General features: G+C 41.6%; 1 protein-coding gene across 1 annotated transcript; it reads right to left on the reverse strand.

Annotated features, from left to right (window-relative positions):
• Positions 1-6,226: 6,226 nt before the first annotated feature.
• On the reverse strand, positions 6,227-11,473 carry LOC306793582 (cytosolic 5'-nucleotidase 1A-like). The gene is made up of 6 exons (XM_079291244.1): positions 11,284-11,473; positions 10,983-11,150; positions 9,048-9,177; positions 8,792-8,914; positions 8,381-8,565; positions 6,227-7,641 (listed from the first exon to the last, which is right to left on the reverse strand). The coding sequence occupies exons 1-6, from the start codon at positions 11,395-11,397 to the stop codon at positions 7,276-7,278; spliced, it is 1,086 nt and encodes a 361-aa protein (XP_079147370.1). The 5' UTR covers positions 11,398-11,473; the 3' UTR covers positions 6,227-7,275.
• Positions 11,474-18,553: the final 7,080 nt, after the last annotated feature.

Genomic DNA, 18,553 nt, shown 5'->3' on the forward strand with positions numbered 1-18,553 from the left:
AGAAAGTGTACATTGCAGTGTAAATTGCAAACTATTCTTTTGAATGACAGACTTACATGGAATTTGCTTTCATACAGAATCGATATTTTGATTCCTCCTGTACACATATGATGGAGTACATAGATCTGTGCATTAACACACAGTCATGCACGCACTTTTTATCCGGGACTACAAAACGTGTAACCTAATTGGCCATAGCTGCTGTAAAATGCACAGCTTCACGTTTTGTTATGCTTCGTGATCTTCTCCTCATTCTTAATTTAACAATCTTCTGATATGCATGCGATCTGTATTATGAAGACACGCACTGAAGCATGTATTCATATGGGCATCCCGTAGCTCTAATGTTCGTCAGTATTCAGGTGGTTACATAACTGCATCCATAACACCTCTGTTAGTCTGCACATGGGAGGAGTGAAAGCGATTGGGATTGGCGAGTGAGTGGCAGCAGTTTGACAGACATGAAATGTCACATATCAAGCCGGGCAGGGCAGAGATATATATCCTTAATGTAAGCCCCTAAACTAAAGCACAAGTTAAAAATGAATGCGTGTACGAAATCTGGACTGGAAACGAAGGCTCGTTAGTCTTCGAGAATATGCAACAGGAGAAACCACCAAGTGCAGCATCCAGCATTTCAACCGGGATAACATACTGTACAGTGTATCTTGTCATGCAGGAGCCAGACTGTTTCGGTCCCCGGAGGTATCATTAGCGCCGCATCTGATATGTAGGGTTTGAGCCATGACTTGGGCCCCACAACCTGCCTGCTGCTACAGCCCAGCCGGCTCACAGGACACCCAGGGGACCACCCTGTCTGGTACCAGGGAGAAGCTCCAAGCCTTCAGCTCACGGACATATCTCTATATCATTTTCTCTCCGGTCCAACCCTGTTTCCCTCTTCCTTCAGGCCCCTCTCTCCATTGTGCTGCGCCATTTCTCACCATTTTCAGACTTTCCAGGCAGGCTCGGGCCTCTTCTATGATGAATGTCTGTAATAATCTCTTTTCAATCTCAGGAGGAGGAGAGGGGTGGGAGCCAATTTAGAACTATCGCCCTGACGGGAGAGACAGTCAGCCCATGGCTTCCGGAAGGTAATGGTGCTGAAATGGATTCTTGCTCCAAGCGCAGAGGTGGAGATAATTGGCGATGCTCGCTTGCTTGCTTGCTCGGTGGTTGTACTGCGCTTTCCCTCGCCGGCTAGTTGTGTGCCCGCCTGGCTGGGCTGAGCCTCTGCAGGGGCCACAGTTCCTGCGTCCCTTACTAAGCCTGCAGACCAGACTAAATGCCACGTCTGATCAGCTCTGGCCATGAAGAAGAAGTATGGCCTCGTGCCACTCAGCTGTTTCTATGGCAATGTGTTTTGACTCTGCTCGGGCTGCAGATCATCTGTCTCATCTGTCCACACAGCCTCATGCTAAACACCGGCTGGACAGGGGGTCCGTTTTATGCTTCTTAGAAGTCAGTTTTACTTGTGGCTAAATTACAGCAATAACCAAAAAAACAGCATTGAACATGTATTAAAGATGGCAATGACATAGAGCAGGCCAATACCTTCCACACAGAGCAGATTCATCTAAAACGCCGGAAGAAAAAGTAATTTTCTATTTCCACTCTGCATCATTTAATGTTTTCGCCCTACAAAGTGATAAAATGTGTCAGTGAATTAATAGCTTGTATGAGAGGACCAGAAAGCAATGTGCTATCAACAGAATCACTGCCTCTCTCTCTCTCCTGCTCGTCCTTCAAAGCAACACGCGAAGCAGCGTTTGATTTCAGATTGTTGGAATCATTTCCAGGGAATCACTAAACCTGTTCCCATCTTTAGGTCTGCATATTGGATGCTCGTGTATGAAGCTTACTCGCTGTGTCTTGTACCATAGCCGAGCCTGTCAATAGTGGCTAACAGGCGCACTTATACGAAAAGCCAAGATGAGGAAACAGCGTGTCGTCAGATGCAGCATCAGTAATCCATCTCATGCAGAGACGCTTGTCAATGCCTCCGGACCTGCGCGGTCGCTTTCAGAGAACCACACTGTGCAATCAAATGAGATTGGACTAAATTGAATCAGGACCACCTCATTGTGGAGGCATAGAGATGGGTTTCCTGGCAATCGTTGCAGAACACACAGTAAGGTGTGCAATAAAATCAGTCAGACAGCAATTACAATCGCACATAATGCATATACCGCAAGGGCGATGAGCATCTGTTTCAAACTGGAAGCCTGTTAACACAGGCAGAACCAGTTTAAGCATTACAAAGCATCAACCAACCCCTCTGCTACACCATGGACGTCTTAATATAGCTTTAACTCTTGTGGGTTCGGAGTCGACTGTGGATAATATTTCTATCAGGACGTGCTAATGGGGAGGGGGACCAGCTGACCTCAATACATGTCATTATCATACCACAGTTTTCTGTCAACAGAGCCTGTCATATCACTGTGTGTGTGTGTGTGTTCCACCAACTCAGTCACACAACAAATGGTCACTGTAGCATTGTGTAAGGACCACCTTATTGTGGAGGCGTAGAGATGGATTTCCTGTCAATCGTTGCATTGTGCCGCAGATTCACTGAGTCGTTATCACGAGTGTGTTGACAGACTTCATGGTTGAACCGATAAAGAAATCATTTCTAACGTGCACTCAGTTGCCAGTTTATTTGGTACACCTAGCTAAGACTAATGCAGTCTAATACAACTGTCCTGAAGGGCTAAGGTCAGCTTGCCATGATGCTCAGAATGACCACGCTGATGTTTGGCTGGTATGTTTACCATGTTCACCATCTAAGTTAGCATGTTAGAAATGAAACATTTGCTGATTGGAACTAAACATAAGAACAGTCGAGGTTGATGGGAATGCCATTAGACTTGCAGGTCATTAACTAAAGTATTGGACAAATAACAAGTATTAGAATTCATCGTGAGGAGAACATGCATGTCAGCAGCAAATTTCATGGCTAACCATTAAATGTGAACAGCATATCCTCCTCTGGAGACCATGTATAGGCTATCTGTTGTATTTCAGTTGTTGAGACATTTCACTAAAAACTAAATGTTATGGAGGCGATAGAGAAAGAGTCAGCAGATCACAAAAGTCACCAGGCTTCATCCTCAGAGGACCACGAATGTACCTATAACATTTTATGATGACACAACCAAGTTGGTGAGATATTTTAGTCTGAGTGGATCAAAGCGCCACACAGTCAATAGCATTGCTGACAACTTGAATCGACAAAGCTTCTGTACATCAATGTAAAAAGCTACAGTATATCAAATAGATATCAATAATCGAATTATGTTCAATACATATTCCCAAGATGTACTTTAAGCCGGCATCAAAGCACCCACCAAGGTGAGGTCGGCCCAAATAAATGACTTAAAAAAGATCTACCTACATGTTTCTGGCCACCGACCAAGAAAACATTTTTAGAGCAAATTGCTTGTCAAGAAGACGAATGTCGGAGCAGAGTATGAGAGTACTGTTTCCACGCTTATTTTCTGGTAACTTTTCTTGTGGTGTCCTCACACGCACGCAAGCACGCACGCACACACACACACACACACACACACAAAGAAAGGGTGCTAATTATAGTAACTGTGTGATGACGTTTCTCATAGTGAGGCCCATGCTACCTTTGCCTCTAATTCTTTGTTATTAATTATATCTTGAACAAGCCTACACAGTTCTTGTGGTGTCAGCACCGAGTATCCATGGCAACAGCTGGTTGGTCCCGGCTCTCTCACACACACACACACACACACACACACACACTCTGCTGCCTGATAAAACCACGATGCCTCGCTGCAAAAATGCTCCACTGACAAGATGAATAACTCAACTGTAGTGAAATATAATACAAATAAAATAAAGCATGCGCCTCACAACCTTCTCCTCCTCACAGTCTCTAGGCAGGAAACAATATCCGCTGCCATTACCATGGTGACCGAATTAATAAAGATGCCTGTTGCTGAATCCAAACATTGCACCTCGTGAAAGAAAGAAAGATGATGAATAAAATATATCTTCTTCCTGGATACCCAGAATGCCGTGGTTGGTTTTAACTCCATACTTAAAATACAAATTTGAGGTATTTTATCATTTTATATTTCAAATCCACCACATATATTGTACTTTTGACACCACATCATATATGACTTACCGGTAGTTACTTTAAACTTATCAAAGAACTCCAACACACGCATTTTGTGCGAGGTCACAAGCCATTGAGTTTGGGAACCACTTGTTTCATTTTTAACATGACTTAAAAGTATTTTAAAAGCTCATTATAAGTCTTTCAATGTAAAATATACTAAATGCCACATTCTAAAAAATTACAATATTCTCCTCGAGCATGTAGTGGTGTTGAAGTAGCACAACGTAAGTACCCAAGAAAAGTACCTTCACCACATTTCAGAGTTTATGTTTGACACTATTAAGCTACATTTAAGTATAGTTGCTTAACAATAGTTGCTTGAAAGGATTGGGATTTTATTAATACTAAAAAATATTCAAAGATTTTATAAAATATGTTACATTGTGACAGATCAAACTGACGTTACCAATGAGTGCATTGTTTACCAGGCTAAACTAGCTGCTATTAGTTTAGACCACAGGCTTAGACACACCCGAATCCCCGAGCCAACGGTTGGAAGTCGAGTTGCATTCTGGGTAATGTAGGTGCCAAGTTTTGACAAGTTCTAAGTCCTGGGTGTTTATCTACAGTCTATGGTTTATACACAGCCCTGGCTCTGTAAATGGGAAACAAACAAAGCCACACAATACTACTTCAGCCAATCAGCAACAGTTCGTGCGCAACACGGGGGAAAAGCCGCGGATGTATAAATAAATATAATGGCAAAGCAAGAACAAAGAAATAAAGAGAAATGCAGTGGGAGCGTTAAATCTATTATTATTTGTTTGGGTGTTGAGTTCAAATATCAATAATCTTTTTTCAGAATAGCTGACTCCAGTTTTAAGCAAAGGATCTGACAGTCAACATACTTACTTACTTAACTTGCTGTAAATACCTGATGCAATTTGCTGTTTCTTCAGTCCAAGAAGGATAAACATCAGATATTATTAATATATCTGGGACCACACTCAGGACAGCTCATCAACTTCCAATTAGGCCTGATGTTAGTACAGAGAGAGCAGAGTGATCTGCATTTTATTCTTGCTGTGCTTTGCAGTAATATGTTGGTTCCTGGAAAAAAGTGGGTCGAGTGGGAGCTCAGTTATTTAAAAAAAAGGGGAAATATACCTCAAAGTATTGTACATTGTGCAAGTTATAACATTGTTTTTGTCAGTTTTTATTTTTCTTGAAATATTTGAATGCTTCACACAAAAGAAGTTTACACAAAAAGTGGGGTTTCTTTGGTTGTTGCTCCTCTTACAGGAGCTCTCTCTTGTGGCTTCATTGATCACCGACATGTGAGATGAGAGTCGACCTCCGTCTGCTGCGGTTAAACAGACACTGAGGAACATTGAGGTTTAATGACGAGAGAGAAGATGGACGAAGATGAGCTGTTGAAGTTTGACCTCAGCTGCTTTACTTGCCACAAACGAGCAGTGTTTTAAAGCATCAATGACAGCTAAACAGCACCATCTACTGCTGAGATGTACAAAGAACACTGGTGGAAAAAGGCGACTCAGATTCTTTATGTAAGTTAAAGTATCAAAACAACAATGTAAAAGTCCAACATTCAAATTTAAAATGTAGAGGAGTAGCCTATTAGCAGCAAACATGTATTATGTATTAAAATAAAAGTACTTGTTCTTCAATAAATGCCTGTTGTCACTGATATATTATCATATCTTACATTATTAAATTGTTTGCTGATGCCTCAATATGCATGTAGAGTTTTATTATTGTAGCTGGTTGAGGTGGAGCTCGTTTTAACTACTTTATTTACAGTTTGGTAATCTCGTCCAGCGATTTCCAAGCGGGAGACTTTTTCTCTAGTCTTTGCTTTTTTTTGGGGAAATATTGGATCATTTTACCTTTTAGAGCCTAAAACATAACAAGGAGCCCCAACAAGACTCACATGAATGTAGTAGAGTTTAAAAGCACAATATTTCCCTGTGACATGTGGTGGAGTAGAAGTATAAAGTGTCATAAAAAGGACAAAGTCAATTAAAGTAGAAGCGCCTCAAAATTGTAGCTCAGTACTTGAGTAAATGTACTTAATTACTTTCCACTATTGACAAAAAACAGCCATTGGGGTTCCTCCACATTCCTTTATTGCTCTGCACTAAAGTGTAATTGTACAAACATCATGTTATCGTGGACACGATTACAATCAGTTCAAAACACCACATGATCTGTCGACATTACCACACACGATACAGACATTTACAAACAAGTGTAACTGTAGAGCGCCACAATGATGTAGTTATGAAAACACTTACACATTTTTGCAATATCAAAATACATCAAATTCAATTTGCAAACATGTTCTATATAAAAGCACTATAACGTGACAGAAAGGTGTAGTTATAGTGTGCTACCTGATAATGAGGTACAGTGCACACGTGTTAAATGTAAAGTCTAAGTTTTATATGGTTTGTGTGCATCAACAACAAAGACAGTAGCAAAGAAAAACAGCGTCAGTGTTCCCTGTAAGCCAAAGACATTCTACCCGTATAAGAGCTCCTTTAACAATAACAGTTGACACTGATATGCCCCAACAAATGAGAAAAATTAATAGCAGAATGTTAGATATTTTGAGTTGAAATTGGCTGTTTTTACCTGGCTCATGATCTTTAAGTCAATCAATGAGCAAACAACTACTACAGCAGATACGTACATATTCTCCCACCCTGGTAGTATTCATTAGGCAAAGGACCAATAGCTAAAACCAAGATACATAAAATTACATTTGTATGAAACTGTAAAGAAAATGACAAACGTAAATGAGAACAAAAGCTCTCTGAAAAGGTGAGCAGGTACACAGTAAGTGCAGGTAAAAGGCCTCGATAGGTGATCTCAAACCTGGTGTTTCTCCTCCACAACAATATTCAGTGAAATAGTTTGTGGCAGCTGGTGTAACTCATGATTTGAAAATACATTTGCCCACTCATCAATAAAAACTTATCCTAAAGATATTTTATAAAAATTTAAAAAAAAAATAGGAAACTTTGTAGACGGCATCAACAATGAATTACCTCAATCCTTTAAAATTGCTGGTATTCTTCTCACAGATAATTTTCACACATGCAAGATTGTATTTTGGAGCGCAGTGGATATTCAATATTTCAACCAGTTTCAGGTTATTACTGTTTCTTCGCAGGCTGCTCAATGAGTTTCCCCTTGTGGTACTTCTGTCCGATCCCGTACGGGACGTGTGCCGATATAGTTCCCATTTCTTTGGCCCCCTCAATGTGGAACATCTGGTCGTCGAAGTAGATGTGCGGTTTGATTTTCTGCAGCAGGGGCCCTTTGGGAGCCCCGGCCAGGAAGAGAGCCTCGTCGATCTCCAGGCCCCAGCTGCGGAGCGTCTTCAGGACGCGGGCCCCGGAGCTGGCCGCGCTGCGGGCCGTCACCAGGAAGGTTCGGATGGGACAGTTCATGCGCTCGTTCTTGGCGTAAAACTTTCTCTGCAGCTTCCCCAGAGCCTCCAGGAAGCACTTTAAGGGACCCTGAAAGAGACCAAATAATCAAGTTCATTTTAAATGTTCGGAAAATAAGGAACACAGGGACAGATGAACAAAAGAGGAGAGAAACTAAATGCACACACAAGAGGGCAAAAAGGATTTTAAAACTCATTCATAGCCTGCAGACATTCTCCAGAGCCTTGTTTCACCCCATACAGCTGCTGTTCTCACAGATATTACATTTTATAACTCATCTGTTCAGTTTGTTTGCATCTTATTGTCATTACTTTCTTTGTATTTTGCTGAATTATGTTATTTATCTCTCCTGTCACTTCTGTTTCCTGGTTTTATGCTTATGTATAAATGTGAATAAATAATCCGAAACTAAAAAACTAAACTGTTTACATTGGACGAGTCCCCCTGAGCACTCTATTAGGACTCTATCCACTGAAGGCAGATACATCTGGATGGAAAGCGATGATGGTGGTCTGTGCATTTTGAGTATATTCTTGTCAATGCTGAAAAGCTTCTGAAACATTATTCGGCCATCACAGCCCAATGAAACTTCTTTTGAATTTGTTTAAGAAGGTGAATGGCCGAGTAAAACACTGAATCTACAGTATTCACGAAGAATTAACTACAAAGAATAAAAATCTGTATGATTTAAAGGAAGCTCATTGTGAAGATCAGTATGAGGCTGTGTTTGCATCAGTATATTCTGGATGTGCAGGCCCTCCATGAGGTGCCAGTGATCTTAACGTACATAGAAACAGGCATCAGTTACCTGTGCGAGGGGTTTGTTCTCAAACTCCTTCTCGTGCTCAAAGAAGGAGTCCAGGCCGTGTTGCTTCACGATGATCTCGGACTCGTCGGAGAAGAGGACGGCGTCGCCATCGAACGCCACCCTCAGCTCGGTGGTGCTCAACTCACTATCCATATCTTGAGTGAACATCGTGGCTGCAGCGATGCCTGAAGGAGGGGAGGGGGTTGGTCAGAAATATGCTTCGGGATGCGCATCCATCGCTATGTTTGATGGAGAAAGTTTAGAGCCGTGAATCACTCGGCCGTCTCCAACCAGCTCCTTCTTGTCAGTGAAGTACAAACATATCTCGAGGCTGCTGAAAGCAACTCATGCATCAAAACAAGGTTGCGTGAGATAGAAATCAGTGTTATATAATCCAACAGCATCACTTACCTTCCTCTATGGCCCGTCCGACATTATCCGAGTCCTTGGAGAGGTAGAGGTTGGTCATGTAGGCCTTTAGGTAGCCTATAGGACTTTTCCCTCCGGTCATACAGAATCTCTCTATGGTCAGATCTGTAAGTATAAAAGCAAGTTGGAGATATGTGAAAAAGAAAAATAGTGGGTAAGTTCTAGACTGAGTAATGACTGTGCCTGTTGCTGCAGCGTGCTAACCAATCAACAATGTCTGGCTTAAGGAGCAGCGTACCGTAGTGATTAATGCTGTTTATGAGGCGTACTCCGACCTGCGCGTGGTTGTTGGTCATTAAGATGATATCGAACAGCTCCTCGCTGTCCGGGTAGAGCTTCCTCAGTCGACAGTTGACGTCCATCAGCGCCTGCGTGAGAGGGCGCACCGCTTTGCATCAAACAGCCAGGATGTTGCTTCAAGAGCGTTCAACATGAGGTTACGACACCAACATTACAAGATTGTGCCACAGCTTTCTTTCAATTAAGCTTTTTAAAAAGGAACGTCAACGCCATTAAAACGGCACTGCAACAGAGAAATGTGCTTTACAAAGCATTACCGCCTCCATCGGGGCGTTTTGTGCATCTTTGTATGGACATGCACGACACAGCTGGATACAGACAGACTTGAATGTCCGGGCTGACAAATCACATGTTAGCTCACCACAGATAAACTGGTACCAGTCTGCAGTTCAGTTACAAAGTCATATGTTTGAGGATATTTGGAAGCTGTGATGACTTGACACAGTTTGTCCACAGAGAGCAATGAAAAGTTCATGTTTCCAACTGTTATCTGTACATATCCTGTCATCACTCTTATTAAAAAAAAAAAAAAAGATTTGAAGGATCTTTAATCAAAATGTTTGTAAAAAATGTGCCAGATTCAGATGATCAGATTTCACTGTATATTTACCCATCAATTATCTGCCTTACAAATGTTATAATTGGTCGGACTTTACTGTTGACATCACATATGAATCGACACATCGAACGCATGGCGTCTAAAAATAGAAAACACACACAGCTCTCGCGCAAGATACTTGTTAAAAAAGGACAAAGCATGTAGTACATCATAAACGTTAAATCATAACGGTTGGTTATTATTGGGTCCAGACCTTTGAATACCTCCACGAAGGTTATAATGCTCAGTTTTTAATACTGTTTTGAAGAGATTTAACTTTAAATGTCATGCTCATTTTGGAAGCTGGAGTGTAATATTCCATTTTACTGAGGATGGCTTCTGATAAATCATGTCCACCATGATCATGTCAATGAGTGTATGCTAATTATTGAAAACAGCTTTCATTATAACCCAATATAGTTCAAAAGCCTCTACAATGGCCAACATATTGAATCAACTGAACATTCTAACCTTCATGAAGATAGGATTCATAACTGGACTGCTGCATTACTCATTGATCACTTTATATCCAACATACAGGCAGGATTAGTTTTGGAGAAAGCCAAACGATGCACTAAACCCACAGTGTCTGCTGCCAGCTGTGGTAGCAGGAAAGTATGTCACTGGAGTAGGAACACAAGTTGATTTTACAATCACTCTCCTGATGTTCTTCTATTCCAGGGTGATCACGTCCGTGAAAAAGTTGCTGAACAAGTTCAAGAGTGCACAATCACAGGAAGTGAACATCAATCAACCTTTACAGGAAGTTGTACAGTCGTTTTTCGTCTCCTTCGATCCTAAAAATGTTTGTATTGTCTGGCTGAAGAATGGTGTGAATTAATGACTTGTATGACTGAAGGAGAATTAAGCAGATTTGAAGGCAAATCGTTTTTGATTGGGATTTTATCCTGGCACTGCGCATTTCCTTCTTAAATAGACATTTTTCGCTTACACTTTACAGTTTTATGATTGTACTGGATCTGACGTGGCCAAAATTCAAATGCATGCCTTTACTTGACTTATTGAGGTGTGGCCTGATGTGTAACATGGCTTTCAAACCACTCTATTTCTGGATGCAGGGGTTCAAACTGACTCATGTTGTCCCTGAACAAGAAACACTGCAGTTTTCTTACAAAGCCAGTTTTTCCTGGTGTGGCCTGAGGCAACAACGTGCATTCAGGTGACGCAATAACGTTACAATCCAGGCACCACGCCCTGCAAACGGAGACCTTACCGCAGGTTAACACTACTGTGGGGGGGGGGGTCCAGACCTACCTTGACGAAGGGGAAAGCAGCTCCTGGCTTCAGCGGCTCTTCTTCATGCTCCACCTGATAAGCCACGTACTTCTCCAATCCTTCGTCCTCGTAGATCTTCCTCTCTGCCACCATGTTGAAGAGGGTGCGAGACGAGACTGCGACGGTGACAGCATACCGGGGTTTGGGCTGCGAGTCGCAAAAATAAAAGTGCTATTGCAGCCTTGTATGCACTTATAAAGTCACAGAATTGCGTGCAAGAAAGTATGTGCAGCTAACACACAAGATCATGGTAATAAAACGTTTCAGCAAAAATACTCACAGGTCTCGGTTTGTTCGTTTTGAGGTTGTCAAAGACAGCTTTGGCCGCGGCCCAGTCTTTCTCCTCTCCGCCGTCTTCAGTTGGAGCCGAATCGTTTGGTTTGATTTCACTCATTTTTATAAACTTTGTAAGTCTTAAAACTTAATTAAAAAAAAACCCGATTAAATGTGAGGCAGCTGATGCTTGTAAACTTTGCGGAAATGTGTTTAGAAAAAAAAAACGGTGGTGTGTACACGAGTAGTGACGTCGACAGATCCCTGGCATTTGGTTGGCTGGTGAGGGGGAGACGGGATAACAGGACCTCCCCTGTCTACACGGTTCAGGTTACTTTTGTTTTGATGCTGTTTTTTATTTTTATTTTGTTTGCCCCTTGGTTTCAATTAACACAAATCAATGCAACAGCATACTATTATATCTGGCAATTAGTGCGCTTCCCTTATTCCCAGATTTAAAAATATTCTCTAATTGTAAGAAAACTAAATATCTAATAAATACTCTGTTTTGTCTCCCCTTCTTTCTTCTGACATAAATAATAGTAATCAAGTAACAACAAACAAAACAACTCTAAATAAGAATATATAATCAACACTATAACCAGTGGTGGAACAGGTTCTCAGATCCTTAAATTAAAGTTCTAAAGAACACTCTGTTTTAAGTCAAAGTTCTATTCATAATCATTCTTAGATAAAAAGTGCAGAAATAGTATCAGTAAAACGTAGTTAAAGTATCAAACTAAAAGTATTGTGCAGTAAAATGATATATTATCACATATCACATTAAATTGTTAATCCTGATGCATTGTAGCAGAATAACAACTCAATTTTGGCCTCTGGGGATCAGTAGAGGCTAATTTCATGCTTTTTATCCACTATATGAAAAATGTGCCCCTGATAATGTGCCCCTGATATTGAAATAGTAAATGCACACACACGCACACCGTCCACTGGCACATGAATGATCTCCCTCCTCCTCCCTCCTATATCACACCCCCAACACTTGGTAGAGTCCGGGACGGTGCATCATGGCGATTGACGGTAAGTACTCGGTCTCAGGTGTCCTGCGGGACTCGTGTGAAACTTTGCTCGGGACGGAATGAGAATGATGTTTGGAAAAAAATAAATAACAATCATGTTTTATTCAGAATGTCTGTTATGCTGAGAGCAGTTTCTGCTTTAAATGACGCCGTGCCGCAGTGCTCCGGAGCTGGGACAGCTAGCGGCACGAGGCTGATGCTGTGAAGTGCGGACACCCGCGCTGATGCAGGAATGTTGTGATCCCTTCGTGGGATGCGCGCGTGCTCTCTCAGCCGCGTGAAGTGATGCTAAAGTGGACACGGATGAAGACGGTCCCGGAGCGTTTGATTGACCCAGTCACGTGTGTGCAAAAATATTCGATTGAGACACGCCTGTGACAGAGATTAAATATTAAATAATATGAATATTTATTTTGGGCTTCAACCGAAAAATCACAGCAGGCTGCTACTAAGCATCACATGACAACTTTGTTTTACCACTGTAAAATAACTACATCACCTGGCGGATGAATATGGTGGATTGTTATCGATAATAAAATCACGGCTTGAGTTAGAAAAGCAATCGCTGTTGTCAAATAACCGTTATTTTTCGTGGATGCACGTGCTGTTGACATTCTCGCTAAGCTGCATGGGTAATGTGTATAGGCTACAATCTCCTCAAGGTTTTAGTGAAAGTGACCGGAACACACATGACACCGAGCAGCGATGAAAACAAAATGATGCAGTCAGTGTGAAGAGTATAGGCGCGTGCCTTGCCCTGTCCCGTCATGGGCACTGTTCTTTATTATGTCACGTGCAGCCATACGTGCAGCAGTGTTTGTTGATACACGTCACCTGAGAAAGAGAGGGGGGGGGGGGGCTTTATAAAGACATATCGGTGACTCACCAGTGGTAAAGGAATACATATATCTGCTATAAATACTCAATCTTGAATTAGCCCATATATTCACACAGCAATGGTTTATTCTTGAAAGTTAGAATATATATTATCATTTAAAATATTCAAATCAGACTATGTCTTCAAAGGTATTTAACCATCATCCACTGGGCTCATAGACCCCAGAGCCCTCAGGTGCTTCATTCTATCATTCCAATTTTTCAAGACTTTATCAATCAATTTGCTCCTGATTACTTCATATCATTGTTTCTGTCTTAGTTAGTGCTTAAAAAAAATATTGTACAAAAGCACCTAATTGCAGCCTATGCAGTTTATAGGTAGATAACATGTTTTCTGTGAGTCCTAATTCAAAGTATGTATCACACATATCAAGGGGATAGAGCACTGTGTTAGTCATTTTAAAGGAGACAGACGCAGATTTCCTCATGGGCTCTTTATATTTTCCTTTTACACAATATGCAAACTGTAACTTTCGTAAAATGTTTAGGTTTGTATGTAATTGTGTTGGTAGGATGAAGGTTAAATGTGAATACAGTTAACCTAGATGGCACTTTGATGTTGCACTTTCTTGGACTTCACGTGTCAGAAATCTTTGTTGGAAGAATCACCTGAGAATAGATTTCTCTCTGAACTCATTTTATTAGTTTGATGGCTTCAAAAAACAGGCCGAGCTATTTTTGCAGCTTGAAGCTTGCGGTTTTAGTTTAACCAATTACAACACCGTCACCACAAACAAGCAGTTCAATGCTTTGATATTTGAAACTCATACAAGTAGAGTTGGCCTACTCAACAAAAATAAATCTAATACTGTAAAAGCCCTCTTGTAAGCATTTTAGGGATATCGGTGACCACTGATTGCTACATTTTGGCAAGCTTTTTGTCTGTGAAAGAATAGCCGACAGAGAGATTCTCTAACATTTAGTGTCCAGAGAGTGTCTGTCTGCTGTGTGACATAACACAAGTCGGCCTTTCTCTGCCTCTGTAGGTACCTGAATCATTAAATACTGAGGTGATGAGCCAAGAGAGATAGTGTGTGAATCAAGTGTCAGTGTCCCTCATTAAGTTAAGCCTCAGTGGGATTGTGAAGGAAATAATGGAGTGATAATAGTAAAAATGTAATATATTTCCAGATAATGCAATGAGATCATATTAGTTGGTGATAAAACATAACTTTAACTGATGATATCCAAACCGTTTGGGACATTGAGTTCGGAGGTCATGACTTTATTTCAATCTGGGAATTTAACACATTGAGAATATTTTAAAGAATGATTTCACCATTTTTAGACTTTTCATAACTATATTTGGCTACTTGTAGACTAATAAATACAGACATAAATAATTCAGTATTCAGAGAACATTTCGACCTTCATGTTAGGAAACACAATTATTCCTGAATTATTACTTCTTATGAAATATGCATTGACGTAATGATCACTGCATTTAATATGAATAATGTGTAACATCAATGGCCTTCATCACAGTTATGACCCATTCCGAGAGATTTATTCCATTGAAACATGAGTTCTGTAAGATGGTTACAGATAAGCTGACAGTGTAGTCTACTTTAAAAAACAAAGAAATGTCATTTGTTTTTAGTATTGAATGTCCACAACATTTTAAAGGAATACCGAGACATTTTCAAAATAGCACTTATTTCTCCCTCTTTCCCACCGAGAGTTCGATCAGAAGATTGATGCCACGTTCATATCTGTCCATTAAATACTGTATGAAGCTGGAACCAGGAGACTGTTAGCTTAGCTTAGCATAAAGACTGGAAGTAGTAGGAAACAGCTATGGCTCTTACCAAAGGTGAAAAAAATGCCTATGGGCATCTCTAAAGCTCAATAATTAACACAGCCAAAAAAAGAAGCCCTGAACATAACGCTCCATGAAACAAACACTTGGGATTTTTACACTTTGGCTTCTGTATGTGGTGAGCTGTTTCCTTTTCTTCCAGTCTTCGAGCAAAGATAAGCTAAGCTAACCGGCTCCAGGTTGACAGTGGTTTTTTCCAAATACCTCCCAACTTGATGTTCAGAATCAACCATTTAATTAGATTGAACCTTTTTTTTCTCTGTTGGTTCCAGCTCATCAGTTTTATAGTTGTTGGCATACCCATCTGCCAGCCTCCCAAACCTGAGGCTATGAACATATGTTTCTACCGTAGCCTACATGGAATCATATTTATAACTTCTGACTCCTATCTATCTATCTATCTATCTATCTATCTATCTATCTATCTATCTATCTATCTATCTATCTATCTATCTCTCTCTCTCTCTCTCTCTCTCTCTCTCTCTCTCTCTCTCTCTCTCTCTCTCTCTCTCTCTCTCTCTCTCTCTCTCTCTCTCTCTCTCTCTCTCTCTCTCTCTCTCTCTCTCTCTCTCTCTCTTCTCTCTCTCTCTCCTCTCTCTCTCTCTCTCTCTCTCTCTCTCTCTCTCTCTCTCTCTCTCTCTCTCTCTCTCTCTCTCTCTCTCTCTCTCTCTCTCTCAGGAGGGGGGAGGAACTGTGGTGTTCATGAGCTCATCTGTGCCAGACGAGGTAAGGCCATGTTTCACTTTGCAAAAGAGCATATTTTTCTTTGTGTTTGTTTTCATTTGGAGCATAATGGCGTTCGTGCTCGGCCGTATGCCGCGACATCGCTTTAAAAGCACAAAGATTTAGCTCTATTCCTGTGAATTTTCACTGAAGTTTGGTGAAAAGAAAGTGTCTCAATATGGACTTCACAAAGCATAATGCCTGCGTGTGAATTATGCATGGCATATCAAGTTTTGGTGTACTTCAGCAAAAGAAGGCAGCTGCGTGTTCATGATTTATTCAGCGCGGAGGTTTTGTTTCGTATCAGAAGTCCATGTGTAAGCAACATTTCCACATCGCCTGCTTACTTTTTAAACAAGCATTGCCCGACAAAGTAGAGCCAGGTTAGGTATGCACCGGTCTAACCACTTAAAGTGGGATAAGTTATTACATTAATGAATTAGTGACGGCTCACGTCCACAACGAGAACGTTTGACATGTTTTGTATCACGGCGACGTAGAAACACAACAGAAGGATTTGTTTCCCTGGTTTTTATGTCACAAAAACATTTGATCTAAATGAGCTCACGTTTCCTCCGAGGTTGTTATTAATTTGCTGTTTGCACATTGAATGGTTCAGTGGCTGTGTTGTCATGTTTATTAGTCAGCTTACTGGAGTCATTACCTCGAGGAAGAAAAAAAAAGAAGCTGATTGAATCCCGAGGCTCATTTCAGAGTCCTGGGTTCGGCCTCAGCTCATACGCCGTAAAAAAAAAAAATACAGATTAATTTTCTTGTGTGTTCTTTTCAGACACACAAGTCGTACATGCACACACTCGACGAGAAAGGGAAGAGGCTGCGGAGGATCCACTTTAATCTGTTAAGATGAACATCAGGCTTTCCCTGAGAATGATGGTGTTATATAAAAAAAACAACCGACGGTGAGCTGTTGCTAAGGCTTGCTGCCGCTCCACTTTCCAGTGTACATTGACGGAGGCCTCCGGTTACCTCAGGTGCCTAAATTATTCAGCCGTCGTTGACATTTACAGAGCGGGGGCCATGTATGAAGCGTTATCACACCCGGGGCACAGGGCCACGAGCTGTGTATATTCCGGCTGCAGAGGTGCATTCTGGGACAATCGACACACGCAACTTGCCTGCAGTGAGAGTTGATACGTAAGCCTGGCAAGTGCTGGCCCGGGACTGGGATTTATTACATGTCGGATTACTTCAGAGCAGAGTCAACTTTGTTTCTTCCTCTCTTAGATCGTTTACTATCTATAGCGGCAGAAATACTGATAGTGCTTTATTTGGGAACAGCTGGCTTTAAAGAGGACATCCGTTTGGAGAAGGTAAGCCTCTGCCGCCATGTCGGAGCTCTTATCTCTCTCTCCCACTTCTCTTGCCATTCTTGGGAATTTAGCATTGATTACTTTGCCAGTCGGCAGCAGCACATAGTTGTCAGGCTGCAGTGGTCTCTGCCTGTTGCCATGGTGAAACAAGTCCATCCATAAGTTCAGCCTGTAGTCAGGAGGGTTGAGAAACTATGTCTCTCTTTTATTCTCTCCTCCTCTCGCATTCGTGCTCTGCAGTACCAACACCATGTTTTCACACTGTTGACCAATTGAATCAGTCAAACACACACTTTAATCGATTCCTTACAATTTGGTTGTTGTGGTTATGAAAGGAAGGAGACTCCAATGTCTTTAAATGCAAAGTGTTGCTCTACAGCACCGTGCGCACCACCTCAACATGTGGAGAAGTCCCCAGCTTGCCGACGGTTGCTAAGCTATGATTGGACAATCGCCGCTCATGGGAGGGGTTTAGCGAACAGTTAATATAAAACACCTGTGTCGTGTGTCTCCCGTGAAACACTGAGGGATTCATTGTTGAATATGTCCACATAATTATCAGATCAAAAAACTGTTATGTGGCTCAAGAAGGACAGCTCATGCCTGCCGTTTTCTCCAGCTAAACTGTGTCGTAGCGTATTAAGTGCAGGCCCAGTGCGGTTTGGCTGGTATACCGAGTTCTACGTGTCGGTTAGATACAGCCCCTTTGAGGCTCTCATAAAAATAGCACATCAGCAGCGCGGGCCTGCATGGTTACATGAAGTGTGGTTGGCCTACATACACTGCTGTAGATTGTATCTGTTATGCCTTTGAAGTGGAACAAGCTCTGACTGTTTAAAAGCACAATAGCTAATGCTGACGTTTGGCCCGAAACCATTCAGTGCTTTGTAAACCAACAGCAGGATTTTAAGGTCAATTCTTTGTTGGACAGGAAGCCAGTGCAAAGACCTCAGAACTGAAGAGGCGACATTATAATCGTATAAGAGAGAAGAGGCGACATTTTAGGAGTTTGATGACCAAATAGAATGCGCATCATCAGATGGATTTATTTGTGGCGTCAAAGTAAAGTTGTTTACAGCCTTAAAAACATTTTGTTTCAGCGTGCAGCCATCTGTGTTTGTTTTTATTCATAGCATGGTCTTTTCTTAAGAATAAAAGACTTCAATAATCAGTATTATGTTTTTTTGTTTTCTCTTGTCTTCTGTCTGTCCCCCCCCCCCCCCCCGCAACTCTCTCCTTCCCTCCGTCTGTATTCCTGTTCTTCTCCTCCTCCTCAGTCTCTCCTGAGCTTCTGGGTGTCCTGTCTTCCATTGCAGCCTTCATGGCGTTGATGGCTCTGTTTTTTCTTTACCTCAGCAACAAGCTGTCAGTGGAGAGTCCGGCAGATCTGTCACATCTCAGTGGCTATAAGAACAACAAGCCAGGTACTCGACACACATATCGATCTACCACAGTGGCTGCATTTAC

This window comes from Melanostigma gelatinosum, assembly GCF_949748355.1.
Source record: "Melanostigma gelatinosum genome assembly, chromosome: 19".
NCBI lineage: Eukaryota > Metazoa > Chordata > Actinopteri > Perciformes > Zoarcidae > Melanostigma > Melanostigma gelatinosum.

Bases quoted from the DNA above. Each gene is read 5' to 3' on its own strand.
- LOC306793582 (XM_079291244.1), bottom strand. From the start codon at position 11,397: ATGAGTGAAATCAAACCAAACGATTCGGCTCCAACTGAAGACGGCGGA. The intron at 11,151-11,283 runs GTGAGTATTTTT...TGCGACTCGCAG, and splicing joins AAACGAACAAACCGAGACCT to CCCAAACCCCGGTATGCTGT. The intron at 9,178-10,982 runs GTAGGTCTGGAC...CCTCTCACGCAG, and splicing joins CTGCTTTCCCCTTCGTCAAG to GCGCTGATGGACGTCAACTG.